Raw genomic sequence first — 18,525 nt, 5'->3', positions numbered from 1 at the left:
TAAAGCTTTCACTTCTTTAAGCTCTTAATTTAATAATATTATTGATATTAATAACGATAATATATATTTTTTTTCATTATTATAGCCACCGACATTCACAACTTTAGTGGAATAACCAGAAGCAAAATAATAGGGAAAATTATCTTATTTATATGTGATGTTTCTAAATTGTCAATTGAAAGTACCATGTCATCAGTATTAGTGCAGCACTATTTAGGTAGCGTTAAATAGTTTTGTATTTTCAGCAGATTCTCTTAAGCACACATTCAGCCGCTCTGATTGGTCGGTGCTCTGCTGGCCCTATTGTCCCCCAGTGCCGTCATCCCCCCAGCCCCGAGCACAGGCAAAAAATATCTGCCAATAGCCAAAGGAAATCTGTCTGCCTTGGCATAATTCAGCTTCAAAGTAATCAATTGGAGGGAAAGGAAAACACCTTATAAGGGACTAAATAAAGGTAGGTTACGGTTTTATGCTTTTGATTGATACAGATTTAGAAAGTGCTTGAAGTTTTAATAAAGGGGTTATGATGTATGAGGATGAAGTGAATAGATGTACTCTAATGGTCAGTAACGGTCACACATCTGTTTGTAGTGCTACATGATGAACATACAGAAGACTCAGGGTCAAACTGAATTTCAAAGGCAAAAGTGAAAGCAGAATTAAAATAATTGAAATATGTGTTTCTATTTGTTTTGATTTTGTCCATTAAACAATGAAGAAACTCTATTGAACTGAATACAATAGGCGTTTAAATTGAAAATTTAAATGCCTTAAATTTAAATTGAATTTAAATAGGCGTTTAATGAGGTGTTTTTAATTACAGGAGTAAAATTAACCCCCTTAACACTAGCTCAAATCTTTAGACTATTAAATAATTCCTGCCCCATTCAAAAAGGCAGAAATATTTATTGTATGCAGCTGTATTTTTTATGTGTATCATATTTACATCTCAACTTTTTATACAAAAGGAAACTGGGCTATGAACATTTTTGCTTTAATCATAAAGACACATTCTACTTTTACCATTAAGTATGACTGACTTTAGTTGCTGATCTGCTACACATTTTCTATTGGGGTCTGTAGGTGAAGGATGTATAGCTTTATGGGAGGTGGATTATTCTGTGCTGGAGTGGGCAACATACTGCTGGTGGTCTCCACAGCCACTGACTACTGGATGCAGTATCGCCAGTCCAGTGGGTACATGCACCAAGGCCTGTGGCGCTACTGTATGCCTGGAAAATGCATGACACACACAGACAGCATTGGTGAGTGCAAGGAAAAATGCTTTTATTTATTTATTATTTTTTTTTTTTTACATATATATAGTTGCTTATTTTCTAGTCTCACGACTGTACAAATACTAAATAGAGAATGCCCCGTAACTGCAGTGTAATTACAAAAGAATGTTCTTTTGTTTAAACAGCTTACTGGGATGCCACACGTGCGTTCATGATCCTGGCCATCTTGGCGTGCTTCTTTGGCTTGGTCTTAGGGGTCATGGCTTTCATTAATTATTCCTCCTTTGGTGGATTTGACAAAACATTTGCAGCTGGAATTCTTTATTTCATTTCATGTAAGTGTCAGTCATGAAACAATGGGAAGCGCTTTGTCAGCAGGGCTTTAACCACAGCGTTAGGCCTTCTATGTACTCTGGACTTCCAGTTACCTCAAAGATATGTGGCTCTGCTAAATCTCAGGTTGTTTTCTGACCACTTGGATCCCCTTTCCAGGCTTTTTTGTGCTGCTGGCCATGGCGGTGTACACTGGAGTGACAGTGAACTACTATGGGAAACGATATGGAAACTGGAGGTTTTCCTGGTCATATATAATGGGTTGGGTCTCAGTGGTGCTTACATTTTTTTCAGGTAAAGTAAAGCCTTAAGAATCACTGAGTAAGTAAATGCAAGATGCATAATCAAAATCTAAAGTTGTTGCTGGAGAATGCTGTTGTGTCTTTGCAGGTATATTCTACATGTGTGCTTACCGCATGCACATACCCAGAGGCCCCATGTCCCGCTGAGGCATTTCAACCACCATGTCACCACCAGGTCCTTCCACTTGAAAGCTGTCATTTGTTTACCCCAAACTACTGAATAACAACGAATAAATGACTGAAGAGGAATACATCATTAATTTTTTTTGTCTTTACCTCACAATAAAGCAGTCCACCAAATCAGCCCAATTGTTTCACTGTGCACTTTATTAACTTTGCATTAAAAAACTGAAGACAATAACTGTTTTATACAGTGCAATTTTAACCTCAATTCTGAGAACATAAAAAAACAAACAAAAATTGGTATGCAACAAATTCAGAGAATGGCACGTATATATTATAAACAGTTGGTTATATTTTGTTTCTGATATTTGTTCTAACAAATGAAAATAAGTTGAGACAATGTAATATTTTCAGCAACATCAGTGGATAAACAGGTTTCAGAAAACTAGTTAGAAAACTAATAATAAATGCCCATGGGACACGTCTCTTAGGCGACATTTTTGCTTTACAGCAGGTCTGAGAGATTACGAGTTTAGAAACATGCTGAAAAAAAAAAGACAACTGAGTGCACTTCAGAACAAGTAAGCAAAGTCAAAGAACATTTTAGTCAACTTCCTCAATGGTTGGTCCAGAAGATGCTCCTCCAGGTGCAGCTCCGGCCCCTGGGAACCCTCCGGGCATCCCACCTGGTGCGCCTCCTGCACCCTGGTACAGCTTGGTGATGATGGGATTACACACCTTCTCCAGCTCTTTCTGCTGGTGTTCAAACTCCTCCTTCTCAGCGGTCTGCACAAACATAAGAACAATAACTCAATTAAATCACGGCCTGATTAAGCTTATGCTATACTGAAAGATTAAAAAGTTTTTGTTGCCTCTACTGCGACAGACTCTTCTCCTCTGAATGATCTATACTTGATATGGGAACATTGCAGTAAAAATGTTACTGTAGCCATGTTAATGATGTTAGACACCATTGCTGACTGATTCATCTGGCTTGTAAAGTTATGAGACGTAATCTATCACTCGAGGATACTTTTTTAATTGTTCCAGTAATTGTTCCAAGTGGTTTTTAAACACCTCTCGCTGACACTTGCCATTTAATCTGGTCACTCCCGGCTCATGTACAGCTGCTTAAAAGCAATCCATTATCAGCAGTGCTGTTTTGTGGAGATAAGCTGTGTGTGAATCGCTGAACTCACTTTTCTGAAGGTGCTTTTGGAGATATTTTGAAATAATGTGTACTATCACAGCAGATTATTTTTATTATAGACACCTACATTTACAAATTCAGCAGAAAAAATAGAAGGAAAATAGGGAAAATTCTCTTATTTATATGTGATGTTTCCAAATTGTCTTTATTAAAAAGAAAAATCCACTGCACGCTTAAAACCATCCTGTACCTGGTTTTTATCCAGCCAACTGATGACCTCACTGCACTTATCCAGGACCTTTTGCTTGTCCTCATCACTGATCTTGCCTTTCAATTTCTCATCCTCAACTGTGGACTTCATGTTGAAAGCATAGGACTCAAGGCCATTCTTGGCAGCCACTTTGGCTCGCTGGTCATCATCCTCAGACTTGTATTTCTCAGCCTCCTGCACCATTCGTTCTATGTCCTCCTTGCTGAGACGACCTGAAATCGAGACATTATCGTTTGTCTCTTATTGTAAGCCAAACAGACAAACATATCCATGTAGCAGGCAAATTTAGGACAGCTGTTCTACCTTTGTCATTGGTGATGGTGATTTTGTTCTCCTTGCCCGTGCTCTTGTCTACTGCAGAGACATTCATGATACCATTGGCATCGATGTCAAAGGTGACTTCGATCTGAGGGACGCCTCGGGGTGCAGGAGGAATGCCCGTTAACTCAAACTTCCCAAGTAGGTTGTTGTCTTTAGTCATGGCTCGTTCTCCTTCATACACCTGGAGGGTATAAATAGTACAGTAAAAAGCACTGTCCTGAATGTAATAATTTGGTGAAAATTTTAATTAATATCATTTCCTCCTTAAAGGAACACTAGGTTGGGGGGGGGGGGGTGAATTACATTGTGCAATATCAAAATCAATCTTTACCAAGTGTTCATTTAAGGAAAATGCAGGAAACTAAAACAGACAAATATATTACAACCTGAATATTTACTATCACTTTTCAATAAAATAATTGGTGCAAGTGGATTTAGATAAGGACACTTAAGATAAAACTACAAAAAAAAAAAAAGAATTAGCCTTATTGATATATTACCACTCATTTAATGAAAATAGTAAAAATGAAATTTGAGATGTGTCCAAAAAGCTGGAGAGTGGCAGATGATTTCACTGTCATTGGGAATTTGATAAATATAACATCCAGAATATTTTTAAAGGTTGTTGGCACGTCAGAGACAAATAGAATCATTCATTCATTATCTGTAACCGATTATTCAGTTCAGGATCACGGTGAGTCCAGAACCTACCTGGACTCATTGGGCACAAGGCGGGAATACACCCTGGAGGGGGCGCCAGTCCTTCACAGGGCAACACACACACACACACATTCATTCACACCTACGGACACTTTTGAGTCGCCAATCCACCTACCAACATGTGTTTTTGGACTGTGGGAAGAAACAAGAGCACCCGGAGGAAACCCACGCAGACACGGGGAGAACACACCAAACTCCTCACAGAGAGTCACCCGGAGTGGCAAATCGAACCCACAACCTCCAGGCCCCTGGTTACCAACCTCCAGGTTACCAACAATAGCCTCAAGTGAGAACTAAAGAAGCAAAGTTTGGATACCAAGAGAGTCCTGACTGGTCAAAGTTGTTTAGTTTTAGAGGATACTGAATTTTTGAATTGAATTTTTTTTGTTTGAAAAGAGATTGTCAATTTGTGAGATATTGGGGCCAATCTAATTAAACAATATTTTGTTTGCCTCTAACCAATAATAACATCAGTCTCACCTGAATAAGCACACCAGGCTGGTTATCTGAGTAAGTGGTGAAAGTCTGTGTCTGCTTGGTTGGGATGGTGGTGTTGCGCTTGATCAAGATGGTCATGACCCCTCCAGCTGTCTCAATACCCAGAGACAGAGGAGTGACATCAAGCAGCAGCAGGTCCTGGACGTTCTCAGACTTATCTCCTGATAAAATGGCTGCTTGGACAGCTGTGGAGCAGAAAACCAAGTCACATACATGCTTTGCCAAACTTAAGAAGTCATGGCAATCATAAGTTAAATGATGATTCAAATCACCTGCGCCATATGCGACGGCCTCATCAGGATTGATGCTCTTATTGAGTTCTTTACCATTGAAGAAGTCCTGGAGGAGCTTCTGTATTTTGGGGATACGAGTAGAGCCTCCAACCAGGACAATGTCGTGGATCTGGGACTTGTCCAGTTTGGCATCGCGGAGAGATTTCTCGACAGGGTCCAGGGTGCCCCTGAACAGGTCAGCATTCAGCTCCTCGAAGCGAGCCCTGGTGATGGAGGTGTAGAAGTCAATGCCCTCATAGAGTGAGTCAATCTCAATGCTGGCCTGAGTGCTGGAGGACAGTGTACGTTTGGCCCTCTCGCAGGCCGTCCGTAGACGACGCACAGCCCTCTTGTTGTCGCTGATGTCCTTCTTGTATTTGCGCTTGAACTCAGAAATGAAGTGATTGACCATGCGGTTGTCAAAGTCTTCCCCGCCCAGGTGAGTGTCTCCAGCAGTGGACTTGACCTCGAAGATGCCATCTTCAATTGTAAGGATGGAGACATCAAAGGTGCCGCCACCAAGATCAAAAATCAGTACATTTCTTTCTGAGCCCACCTGCAAGAGAAAAAAAATCAACACTTAAAACATTTTCACCACTGTGAAATTCTGTCAGCCTAGTGGAGAAGCTTCAAATTTGCTTTGAGTAAAATCATGTTCTTAAAATGTTTTTAAAAACATATTTCCTTCTTGTTTGTTTTCACAATGATATATATTTATGGTTTTATGGTTATACAGCTTTCACAATGCATATTTACATATAATAACCTATTCACCAAAAATTGCTTTTATGTTTTATTCAACATTAAAATCTACAACAATTCAGAGAACTCCGAACATTTCTTCCACCGATCCGTCTTAAGTAGCTTCTAACCAAAAGATTTATAGGTTTATAATATTTTTATGACAGCACACTTACTTTCTTGTCCAGTCCATAGGCGATAGCAGCTGCAGTCGGTTCGTTGATGATACGAAGAACATTTAGCCCAGAAATGGTCCCTGCATCCTTTGTAGCCTGACGCTGAGAGTCATTGAAGTACGCAGGAACTGTAACGACTGCACTGGTGACAGACTGCATGGAAGACAAAATAAAATGAAGATTAACAGTTTGTGAAATTCATATGGTACACTGTGTGCACTGACACAGGTGAAGCTTTTATTAACACTAAAATATTGGCCTAATGTTATACAGCTTCAGCATGGGTTATTGGGATACTGAGTATTAAATAACTATAAACATTCCTCACAAATTAACTATGACTAAACACATCCTCTTTTCTAAAAACAAACCTAACCTTTCCAAGGTAAGCCTCTGCAATTTCTTTCATCTTCACAAGCACCATTGAGGAGATCTCTTCTGGAAAAAATGTCTTAGTCTCGCCTTTGTATTCAACTTGTACTTTAGGGCGTGAGGAGTCATTGATTACTGTGAAAGGCCAGTGCTTCATGTCTGACTGGACCACTGTATCATCAAATCGACGTCCAATCAGTCTCTTTGCATCTATACATGAAAAAATAGAAAGAGGTATTAAACACATCATGGAAGAAAAAGAACAGTGACACACTTTCAGAGGCAAACAGGATGCTTACCAAACACTGTGTTGGTGGGGTTCATGGCAACTTGATTTTTAGCAGCATCTCCAATTAGCCTCTCTGTGTCTGTGAAGGCCACATAACTGGGCGTGGTGCGGTTGCCCTGGTCATTGGCGATGATTTCAACTTTGCCATGCTGGAAGACCCCTACACATGAGTAGGTGGTCCCGAGGTCAATGCCAACTGCTGGTCCCTTTGACATGGCTTTTGCTGCCTGCAAATAAAAGTGCACTTAGTTTCCTGCTCAGTATCACTGAGGTTTGACAGAAAACAGACAAAGCCTATAAATGTAGCTCTCTCATATAACATCTTTATTCATCCTGCTCTGTCTTTTATCTCAAGAGAGCAGCATTACCCTCACAGTCTATTCCTGATTGTGTGACGACAGGCTTCACTAAGCCACTGGGCCTTTTTTCCACTCACTGCACGTCAGCTGGACTCATCTTACTAGCACTGAATCAGCACCTGTTTATCCTGCCTCTTAAAAGTCCGGCTGTCTTTGTACAGTAAAGACAACTTCATATGTGCAACCGATGGCCTAGTAACATCCAACTCAGCACTACTTTCTACAAACGTTCATCAATTATGTTTAAATTCCACAGAATAAAAATGATTAGGAATTACTATTTCGATTTATTTGAATCTGCAGTGTTTCTAAGGTAATCTCCAAATGGCAGATTAAGACAGCCAGGCCTTCTTAAATCATAAACCTAAGAAACCAAATATATCAATCTGAAATTGGGGCTTTTGAGCTGCAAGTAAGCAGTGGAGGGGTGGGTGGAGAAAGAGGCAGGGAGTAACTGCATACTCAAAGATCTACAACTACTGGATGAAGCAGAAGTCAGTAGGGACTTACTCTTGAAAATAATTTGTACTAAATATGTACTAAAGGTTGCATTTTGAGAACTAATTTAAGCTTGCTTTATCAACGATTGTGACATCAGATGGACAGCACATAACTGAAGAATATTCTAATTATAAAATAATAGCTACTTTACCATGACTTACTAAACCTCTTTTTCAAAAAGCCATCAGAACTCGAACATGCCGCAACAAATCTGAACTACTACAAGTGAAATTGTTAAACACGTCTAATGTTAATACTTTTAATTACACACACACAAAAAATCTCCCTTCCTGCTGATGCTGCAGAGACTGATTCTCCTCACAGTGTTATTAAAGTTTTACCCAATTTAATACAATATGCCAAGGAAATTAAGAAAGCACAAAGATGGAAAATTGAGCCCAGTTGGTGACTGATCATAAAAAAGGGAGTAAAAATAAAACTATCACATTACACCCTCACCAGCCACACACACACAACCCAGAGAGAAGAGAGAATCTCTCAGTTATCTGAGGCTGAATGAGCAGGCACGGCTAATTTTCCTGAGTCAGTAGACCAGGTCAGATGACCATTTTAAAATGAGAACCACAAACATCGCACCTATGCCAAGTTGTTTACAATCAGCTTCACATCACAAACCCAGCTGGAGCCTCAGGAATCCAGTTTAACTACATGCTCCAGTACAATGCACTAGCTAGTCTAACACTGACAAACTAATCTGGAGTTAGCATTAGCTGCCAAAGGAATCATAGCTTCTTTAGGTTAGTTTATTTAACCCTGCAACTGACTAACTCAATTAAACCTCAGTCAAACACAGATTTTGATTTTGAAGTTTTATTCAATTACATTTCAAGTCGGTCTCTGTCCATCTCAAATAGAAATGTTCATTGTACTTGCACTTCAAACAACATATGGTCACTCTCCAATCAAAAACATATATTTCCATTTTTGTCCATTTATAGTTTACTGCATCATTTGAACATGGCATTTGAACATCCTTCACATTGTGTAAAAATGTCATGATGAAGGGACCAATAGAAATGCTCTAAAATTTGGAATAATATATTTTTACAGTGATATTTTTATTCCTCCTGTAAAGTTGTCATTTTGGTGATGTTTTTAATTTGACAGACGACATGTTTGTCTTTTCCATCTTTTTTAAAAGGTGGCTCCACCCTCCTTCTGCTCGCCCAATCAGAATGAACTATTCTAACTTCTGACTTTGAGCGACCAATCAGTCACAAGACGCCAGGGGAATTAGCTAGCGGTGTTGTTTCACCCAGAGTTAATATTTGTGTGTGTGTCTGTGTGATACTTTATACATATTTATATTTAAAATACGAGTCTACTGCTCACGCATAACCCACACAGAGGACGACAGACAGGTCATTCACAGTGCATGCATATCTCCTTTATAATAGTTCGCCAGCAACCGCCAAACAAGTCGTTTTGGGCTAAATCTGGTCGAACTGTCATTTATTTAACCCAAAGTTAGACGTTAGAATTTGGTCAAAATTAAACCCCGTCTTTTTTTTTCGGATCCTAGTCAGAGCCGTGAAAATCAGAGTTCTATGAGAGAGACCGCAGCCGGGAGCGCGCATCCGTTTCTTCTTCTTTCTTTCTTTCTTTCTTTCTTCGTTTTTCTTATTTAGACTCTGTTCCTTTTAGCGACTTTCCTCAATATGTATATAACTATCTGTCAACATTAATGGTTTCATAATTTCATGTCTGGGTCTGAGCTGTAAAGAAAGACGTTCATTTTGGGTTAAATCTGGATCAAATAAGGACCAAACACAGCCCAAATTGTTCTGTGTTTTGAGCTAAATGAAGGCCATAGGGGACTGACCGGATTTAGCCCAAATATAACGTTTGGAGTTCGGAGTTCCTGTTATTAAAGGTGTAACAAAAGTTCCTCTAAAATGCACCATTTCGCATTAAACACCTGACTGACTTTTTACACCTCGAGAACTGCGTTAAATGAGAATAATTCCCCGTTAATAAACCATGCTGTTGTTTTCATGAAGGCAGAGTTTTCTTGGCTGTTGTTTTGAGAAACGCTGGTGGACTGATCGAGTTCAGAGCTCAGTTAATGTGTTACTGTTTAAACAGAGTTAAAGAGGGTTTCCGCAGTCATGACATTACATAATACTGGGGCTGGGAGTCGCCTTCTCTGGCCACTTTTCATTTCGTTATCGCCTTCTAGAACGTTCTCTGCCACGTCTTCGCAGTCAAGTATTCTAGAACTGAAGTCACGAACGATTTACGTTCTGAAACACTGCGCCAGAATTCCACATTCCACTACAACATTTCGTCCAAAATTCCAGTGTGTACTAAAAGCTTTAAAACTGTCCCTGACACCAGTCTACCTCCGAGTTCACCGGGGGCGTCCGGTGAGGTGGTCGTGAACGGTATTTTCTTACCTGATATTACTTTGGTGCTCGCTGTCGTTCTCTGGACTGAGTGACTGAGCTTAAAGCCGAGTATGCGTCAGTGTAGACTCCTGCAGGTCTGCAGCAGCATCTCTCCGCGCCTCCTTAAACACTGCCCGCAGAAGCGTCCAGAACACGGAACGAAAATCATGGCCAATCATCAACTGCGCCCAAAACGCAGAGACCAATGAAAACAGCGAGGAGGAGCGCAGCCTACGGTCCGTGGAAAGAAGGAGCGTTAACTAGAAGGATCTTTATAGGCGTTGATGAGAAGTTGACTCCCCAAGAGCCGATTCTTCCTTCGAGTCTGAACGGCCCAGCAGAACTTATAGTTATGTGGTTTTGGACCCATGCAGCCCACATGGCTCGATTGGCATTTTGACGGATGCGTGTATTAATACAGGATTCAGTGTGAGTCGTGCTCCAGAGAGCACCCACCTTCCAGCCCTTAAATATTAGAATTTGAATCCTTTACACATCATTATGAACTGTAGGAAATGAGAATGGGGTAAATTACTTGTTTTTGCTATGTTGCTTTATCAATAAACCCGTCTGCCCCTGTCTCGGTTAAGATTCAGTTTTTGGCTTCGAGAGTCGGAATCGACTCCAGAGAACACAGTGCCATAAGGACTACAACGAGTTGGATTCAGATTAATCAACCGCCACCTTTGAACCGACACATCCGACTCACTGTTTACTCTTTTTTCCGCACGACGCAGCGCCTGGACTGAACGTGATTCGGTCACTGAAAAGATTCTTTTAAACTGGGCTCTTAAAGGAAGCGAATGCAAAGTCAAACAGAAAGACAGAGTTACTGCCAAAAGATAGAACCTGTCTCACAGTGTTTTTTCATAAAATAAGCTTTTAATAAAGTAAAACTGTACAGTGCTATTGTTGGTATGACAAAAATAACACAGACCTAGTGTAGATAATTAAATGTAAGTATTTTCAACAGTACAACTGTCATGAGTTCATAAACATATTTGCTGCATGCTGCACTATTAATTTGAACGCCATTGTATCTCCTGTTAGAGCCTCAAATGTTAAAGTAGTTCAGTTTAGATTCTTCTAGAGCTCTGAGGAAAAACACTAGCACTAAACTTCAAGACATGTTTCATCAGGTTTTTGTATATTAATCACTGTGTGAGCAGTACCACACCTCTGAGTTTATAGCAAAACAAATGAAAGAGATTCCATTTTGGTGAGTGAATCATACGTTTAACCTTAATCAGGCCAGACATTCCTGGAGGACATGACCATTTCCTACATTATCTAACACGGAAAAGAGAAACAAGATGTTAGTTATTATTAACCTGTTGTAAACATGTTCATGATTAATGAATAGGTATATATTAAAGCAGAAGGGAACAAAATAAGATAAGGCTTGATAGTCTTAGTACAGTTGGAAGCCGTCACAGCTAACATGCCGTTTTTCTACTGCACTCTGTAAATACAGGTCTTGTCTTTACACAGGTTAGATCAGGAGAGAGCCAGTTCCACGCATTCTTTGTTTAGTTTAGAAGAACTGGAAGATTGACATTGCAGCTACAGAAGCCATGTGATACAAATTCTGACCTTTTCTTACAAGGTAAGAAAATGAAAGCGTAAATATAAACAGTGTCCACAGCAGTAGAATGGCATGCATTTCAGTGCTGTCTGTAAGTGCAGTCATAAGAAAAATAAATAAGTATTTTTGTATATTTGAGTAAGTTTGTCCCTTTACCTGTGGTCCGGTAAAATTAAACACTCTATGAAAAAACCACGATTCATTGATAGTTTAAAGGGTACGTCTACGATCATGGGGAAATGTTCTTCTTTTAAGGTGGAATGGTATGTTTGAGGGTTAGAAAAACAGACAGTAGTGTGTGACTGAAATTAAACCTTTCAGTAAATTTTATTCACTGTTTGAATTGCCACTGAAACTCATTTGTATCTTGAGTTCTGTTGTACTTTTGATCTTTATACTTTCATGAAGCTAGCCATCTCCCGAATTTAGAGATATTTTCACCGTGAGTAATCCAGAATAGAGCAATATCCTCATCTTTGTTTATGCTTTTCAATGTTTGGAGTTCTCTCAGTTGTTTTTTTTAAAAAAAAAACTCCAGATGTGTTTTCACTGGTGTGAGCAGAGAGAGAAAAAGCCTAGCGTACCAGACAGAGACACTTTGTTTTTTCAGGCATGTACTGACACCAGGCTTCGTAAACACATTACACCAATTTCGAGCACGCAAACAGACTGGAGCGCTAGCAAGGAAACATCCTTTGAATTTTATATTAAAGTGATTTTTGATTACACTCATGAACATTGCCTTTAAGGTATTGATATAACTTCAGATGTAACAAGGACACAATGTATGTGAGTGAGTGAGTTACAAGCCAGTTCTGTACGGTGCTGGATACACAGTGTAGAGAATCCAAAACAATAAAAACAAAAATGTGACTATTTCTTACAGACTGTATTGTAATATATTTGATATGGTCAATATATATCTTATTCCTGATGTCATCTAGGTGGGCTTCAGGACCCACCGCAACCCTGAATGCAAGTTACAGAAGATGAATGAAGGAATTAATTAATTTTTGTTTCGTTTGCAGTCTCCAGAAGCCTATGTTTACATTGGTAACTGATGAGGAGATACATCCAAATGCTGGTAGATTCCTGCTCAGCTGCATTTTTTTTCTGACACAGGAGGGTTGGACACATCTTTACTTCAGTAGCTGTCTCTTCTCCTCAGGGAAAGATTTACAATAGATGTGTGAACCGTGCAGTGAGGGTTCGATTACATTCAGACTCAGATGATTGATAATTAGTTCTGAATTACTCCAGCTCATCCCAGAGGTATGAGACTTGCACTCTTTCCCCAGAGAACTCACGTTCACTGCTCTGTAGCCAAATGCTGGGGAGACTTGTACTGTTCTAGCCCACAATTTGCATTGTCTATGGAGATATGTGGCTGCTAAAAATTGTCCCATTACACCAACAATTTTGGGGGAAAAAACACATCTTCCCAAAGTCACACCATACAACATTTTTCTTTTATTACAGTTTTCCCCTAGAGGTGACGTTTTCATAATTTAACAAAGTTCAGCCCAAAACAGTTTAACAGTTAACATCCAAACCCTGCTGTGTTACTCAGTTATTGTGAAAACACAAGGAGTTTGTTTATTTGATCTGAAACTATTCCACTTTTATGACGACCTCCATTTCTCAGCTTTGGCTTATTGACAGTTAAACATCCTTTAAGACCCATAGTGTTGATTTGTCCCCTCACAGTGGAGAGGTGGATGGAAACAGCAAGACTGCACGTGTACTGTCTCTCAAAGATGATGAAAGGTTTAAGGACTGTATCTGACAGTGACAGTTACTGGGTCATATGATTTGTACTAGTCCTGATTTCTCTTTATTTTTAAATAAATCTTAAAATAATCCATTTTTATTTTACATCTGATCAGAATCATCTCCAAAAAAAGAATAAGCTTGAATTTAATGCCTGTTTTGTCTGGAAAAGTAAAACAGTGAGGATGTGTCATTTCATCTGACGTTTACACAGTGCTGCGATGAAAAATGTGGCACTTGGTGGTGCTGCTGCAGGTGTTCCAGGGTCCTGGGTTTGTGAGTTTGAGCCCTGCCTTGAGGTCATTATCGGTGTGTGAGAAGTTTGGTGTGTTCTCCCTATGTCTGTGTGGGTTTCCTCCAGGTGCTCTGGTTTCCTCCCACAGTGCTGTGTCATGAATAAACAAATACAAATAAATAAATAACATTTCCTGAAGCTTGTGTGAATTAAACAGGTGACCTTCCAGTCTCAGTCCTGCTTCTCTAACAATTAGGTCATGGCTGCCCCATGTATATTTGTGTATTTGTGTATGTCCATTATAATTGTCCCCAGAACACAGTAACAATAGTAACACCATGTTTGTTTTTGACAGCAACTGTCCGTTGGTGCTCGTTTCAGAGACAATGCTAAAAAAGGATGCTGATGTCATTACACAGGGCACTGGGTGCACACAGGGCAACCCCACCCCTCAACGCCATAAGGTTCTGTATTCAAGAAGTTTCCTAAGGCAAAACACTTTGGAAAATCAGTAAAAATGTGTTTTGTTTTGTCTGTAATTTAAACAGTAGGTGTTACAATATCCTCCTAGTTAATGGATCCTGATGAAAATTATACTCCAGAAACTCTTTAAAGCTTTTTGTTCTGTACTTTCACAGTTGCTCTTACTCACTACTTTACAAGGCAATATCTGTCTGTCATGTCATGGCAGTATTAAGTGAATCATACTCAGTGAGTTACTGCCCAGTTTTCTTAGATAGGTCTGTAAGCAACACTTGGCAGTGCATGGCTGTGTGAGGTTCGTTCTTCTCTGCCCAAGAATGTGCCACAAGGTGGAGCCAAAGACAAAACAAAGACAAACAAACCAGCACCAAAAATGCACAGAGCTGAATGCTATGCAGAATAAGTGCTGGCGTGGCACAAACCAAATTAAAATCCCAACAGAAGCACCTCTCAAAAGAATGGGGGCTGATTATATTGGCAGCTTTTAGACAGCTCTGATTATTCAGCCTGAGTACACCATACCAGTCTGTCCTCAACACAGGTGTGACGAAGGTGTGCTGTTTGCACCAGCCATAAATGCAGGGGCCACCAGGTGCACCTGTCTAACATTAATTACCCCTTGATATTCTGGGTCTTTGAGTCCCCTGGAATACAAGCCTCTCGACGCCGTCGTTGCCCCCTGCTGACAATGGGCAGTACAGGCTTTGATTCAAGATTTACAGTTTCCCTGGCAGTTTCCTTTGGGTTATGATGTGGTGGTTTTATGGAGCTATATTAGGGTCAAAAATTTTGTTCATTTGAAAAAAAAAATCTGAAACTGGAAGTTCAAATCTTGATACAACAATGCATATATATTTCAATTTAAATAGAATTTTGGTTCAATTATTTTATTTTTTGGAATGAATAATTTATTTTCAATTTTCACGTTCCTATATATTTTGATATTTGAAGTCTTATAGTTTTCAATTGCAGATTTTATGTTTTTAGATTCAAACCTTTTTTTTTTTTAGTTTCATATATTTTTTTTCGGTCACAGATCTTATTTTTACTTGTTCAATTTTGAATCCTGGGGAGGCACGGTGGCGCAGCAGGTAGTGTCGCAGTCACACAGCTCCACGGGCCTGGAGGTTGTGGGTTCGATTCCCGCTCCGGGTGACTGTGTCTGTGTGGGTTTCCTCTGGTTTCCTCCCACAGTCCAAAAAGTAGTGTATTGGCGACTCTAAAGTGTCCGTATGTGTGTGTTGCCCTGTGAAGGGCTGGCCCCCCCTCCAGGGTGTATTCCTGCCTTGCACCCAATGATTCCAGGTAGGCTCTGGACCCACTGTGCCCCTGAATTGGATAAGCGGTTACAGATAATGAATTTCGAATCCTTGTTTTCAGTTTTATTTTTCCTTTTCTCGCGTGAGAGGCGGGACATCAGCGGAGAGGGGCGTGGTCTAATGACTGACAGCATTGCAATGAAGGCGGAGGAGCTTCCTCAGTGTTAACAATGAGAATCATCGCGGAACTCTCACATTATATGGAATATTCAGTGTAAAACATTGACTTCAGTGACAAAGTCCTTTATAGTGAGCTCTTTTAGACAACATTTGGTACCTATCGCAGTAAAAGAGCTATAAACTCTGTCAGAGTGGGTAGTTCCACAAACACACTTAAGTTTCCCAGCACTTTGCAGGCGATCTGCAACGAAAAGGATCTGCAACTGAACAAAAAAAGGATTAGAGAGTGAAAATAAGATCTGTGACCGAAAAGAAGATAATAAAATAATTTAATCAAAATTCTATTTACATTGAAAAATTATGTTTTTTCCTTGTGTGTCTGACTACTTTGATCAAGCTATGTGTGGTTCACAGTGACTATGTGTCTGCAGCCTCCACTCTGTGTCCAGAGTTTTGACTGGAGGTTGTGGGTTCGAGTCCCGCTCCAGGTGACTGTCTGTGAGGAGTTTGGTGTGTTCTCCCTGTGTCAGCGTGGGTTTCTTACGGGTGCTCCGGTTTCCTCCCACAGTCCAAAAACACATGTTTATAAGTGGATTGGTGACTCAAAAGTGTCCATAGGTGTGAGTGAATGTGTGAGTGTGGGTCACCCTGTGAAGGACTGGTGCCCCCCTCCAGGTCACACATGTATCAATAAATTTGAAGTCATAGAGAAAATCTCTTCAGGAGTTGCAAACCTGTAGATTTTTTCCCTCTTCCACAACTTAGCATTTACACCTTTACAAATTCATCATTGCAATCCAATTCTACACACACAAGTACAAAAATATACGCTCACAGTTTTGCTCCAATTGCAGTGGTGAATATGGTGTAAAACACATTCACACACTCGTAAAAAACAAGCACAAAAGTTGCACATCCGCAAACTACTACGTGAATCTGTGCAATGCGAGTTACACACCTGTGTTTTTTGCACAAACACAAGTCAATGACTACATCTGCTTGAATCTGCTGCTGTTAGTCACAAATGCTGTCTTTTTCCCTCACACATGACAAATTCTGTGTGCTCACTTTTGCACCAAATATCTTTTATTCAAAATATAATTTGACTTACACATGTAATCAATGACTTGTTTGTGCAAAAAATACAGCTGTGTAACCAATTCACGTATTGGTTTGCGGATGTCCAACTTTTGTGCATGTTTTATATGAGTGTGCACCATATTCACCACTGCAGCTGGAGCAAAACTGTGAGCGTATGACATTTTTGTACTTGTGTGTGTAGAACTGGATTTGTGCAGCTGCAATGATGAATTTGTAAAGGTGTAACTGTTAAATTGTATTTGTGGAAGAGGGAAAAAATCTACAGGTTTGCAACTCCTGTAGAGATTTTCTCTGTGACTTCAAATTTATTGATACACGTGTGACTATTTTCTACAACTACAAATCTCACTGTCACATGTGCTCAGGGGTTTTGCACTACATATACCTCCATAGTTCTCTTCTGATATTCTTGTTTCATGTAACAGTTGTTTCTGGTGATGTGGTGAAGGCATTGCTGGCTGAATTCAGTGAAATTCCAACATGAGGATAAACTTCATCCCTACTTTATAAAGCTTGCTGTTCTAATTGTAGCTAGATACATAAAGTCATTTTAATCTTTCAGTTCTAACTGGGACAGTTCCTACAGTCTGGAAGGCTGTTTACGTAACTCGTTTACATAAAGGCAGAGGAGTGTCCGACAAGCCAACAATTATAGGCTTGTCTCTAAATGATCACTCCTAGCACACTACACTGGATTCTGTGGTAAATAATCAGATTAAATCACTCCTTTCAGCACATAACCTGGGCACATTAGTCTGGTTTTAGAGACTGCCATCACGCTTGATTTAAATATGATTTCAGCTTTACACAGAAAGCAGCTCTGTGCAGCCATTTTTAACTAATTGTTCAAAAGCATTTGATACATCATCAGCATCAGGCTTTATGTATATTATGCTTATTTATCATTCAGGGTTTATGTAGGATATTATAAATACACAGCAGTCATAGAGTCATTTTATGCACAATTTGAAAACTCAATTTTAAACTTGTATTTTTCTCAACTGGTTAAACCTATTCCTTCACAGTTTCTCTAGAAACCCACTGGGTTTGCCACTCATGTTTTTAAAGTGCCTGCACTACTACACTGGCTGTGTTTGACATGGTCAACAAGTAGTAGAAATGTGCTATGCATCATTAGATGACCACATTTCTGGTCTCTCAAAATACAGTGGGAGTTTAAAATAAAAGACAAACACATAAGACGGGCAGCCGACAGGCAAAAGACATTAGACTAAAAAAAGATTACATACCAAAGAGAGAAGGGCAGAAGATAAAGACAAACAGACAAGCTAGAGGAGTGACAGAAGACCTAAATAGAGAACTAAATAGATCCAATACAAAAATGTACATTAAACACTGGATACTAAGAACACTGGCAGACTCAACAGAACAAGAAAAGCTACTACACACAACAGGAAGTTAAGGAAAACTCACATTGTGCAAACCTACGCAAAGACTCAAGACAAACACAAGACTATCTTAAATAGAAGATAAACAGGAATCTACAGCACTAAAGGCTATAAAACACCACAAGACAAGACACACCTGGAAACTAAACAAGACAAAGTCAAATGGAACAAGGATGGGATGAACACATGACAAGGGAAACACATGGAATCACCCAGGAACCAAAACATGACACAGAACAGAATGTAAGAAAAGGGGTTTGTACATTTTATGTATTTTTGTTTGGGAGGAAAACATGTAAATGCAAATGCAATATAAAATTAAAGAATGTTTCCAAAAACACCATTGTACTCATTCATATATGCTTTCCTATACTGCAGTTTGCTTTTTTATATATACAGTTAAATGTTTCCCCTTCTATTCAGCTGCTA

General features: G+C 39.6%; 2 protein-coding genes and 1 long non-coding RNA gene across 3 annotated transcripts; 2 read left to right on the top strand and 1 right to left on the bottom strand.

Annotated features, from left to right (window-relative positions):
- The first annotated feature begins 1,090 nt into the window (after nt 1-1,090).
- Nucleotides 1,091-2,020, top strand: lim2.3 (lens intrinsic membrane protein 2.3). Its single transcript, XM_066645103.1, has 4 exons — nt 1,091-1,265; nt 1,424-1,573; nt 1,731-1,865; nt 1,962-2,020. Exons 1-4 carry the CDS (start codon nt 1,091-1,093, stop codon nt 2,018-2,020), a joined length of 519 nt encoding a protein of 172 aa, XP_066501200.1.
- Nucleotides 2,021-2,190: 170 nt separating this feature from the next.
- On the bottom strand, nt 2,191-10,279 carry hspa8b (heat shock protein family A (Hsp70) member 8b). Its single transcript, XM_066662565.1, has 9 exons — nt 10,084-10,279; nt 6,817-7,033; nt 6,522-6,727; nt 6,146-6,298; nt 5,229-5,784; nt 4,939-5,141; nt 3,721-3,919; nt 3,397-3,629; nt 2,191-2,782 (listed from the first exon to the last, which is right to left on the bottom strand). Exons 2-9 carry the CDS (start codon nt 7,019-7,021, stop codon nt 2,600-2,602), a joined length of 1,938 nt encoding a protein of 645 aa, XP_066518662.1. The 5' UTR covers nt 7,022-7,033; nt 10,084-10,279; the 3' UTR covers nt 2,191-2,599.
- A 636-nt stretch (nt 10,280-10,915) lies between these two features.
- LOC136690363 (uncharacterized) lies at nt 10,916-13,738 on the top strand. The gene is made up of 3 exons (XR_010801740.1): nt 10,916-11,030; nt 11,566-11,680; nt 12,688-13,738. It is a non-coding gene; the product is annotated as an uncharacterized lncRNA (long non-coding RNA).
- The last annotated feature ends 4,787 nt before the right edge of the window (nt 13,739-18,525 follow it).

The sequence above is a fragment of the Hoplias malabaricus genome, chromosome 1 (genome assembly GCF_029633855.1).
Source record: "Hoplias malabaricus isolate fHopMal1 chromosome 1, fHopMal1.hap1, whole genome shotgun sequence".
NCBI classification, from domain to species: Eukaryota; Metazoa; Chordata; class Actinopteri; order Characiformes; family Erythrinidae; genus Hoplias; species Hoplias malabaricus.
The sequence above is the reverse complement of the archived record's forward strand: the minus strand, read 5'-3'. Positions and strand labels throughout refer to the sequence as shown.

Bases quoted from the DNA above. Each gene is read 5' to 3' on its own strand.
- lim2.3 (XM_066645103.1), top strand. From the start codon at position 1,091: ATGTATAGCTTTATGGGAGGTGGATTATTCTGTGCTGGAGTGGGCAAC. The intron at 1,266-1,423 runs GTGAGTGCAAGG...TTGTTTAAACAG, and splicing joins GACACACACAGACAGCATTG to CTTACTGGGATGCCACACGT. The intron at 1,866-1,961 runs GTAAAGTAAAGC...GTGTCTTTGCAG, and splicing joins GGTGCTTACATTTTTTTCAG to GTATATTCTACATGTGTGCT.
- hspa8b (XM_066662565.1), bottom strand. From the start codon at position 7,021: ATGTCAAAGGGACCAGCAGTTGGCATTGACCTCGGGACCACCTACTCA. The intron at 6,728-6,816 runs GTAAGCATCCTG...TTTCATGTATAG, and splicing joins CCCCACCAACACAGTGTTTG to ATGCAAAGAGACTGATTGGA. The intron at 5,785-6,145 runs GTAAGTGTGCTG...TTTCTCTTGCAG, and splicing joins CCTATGGACTGGACAAGAAA to GTGGGCTCAGAAAGAAATGT.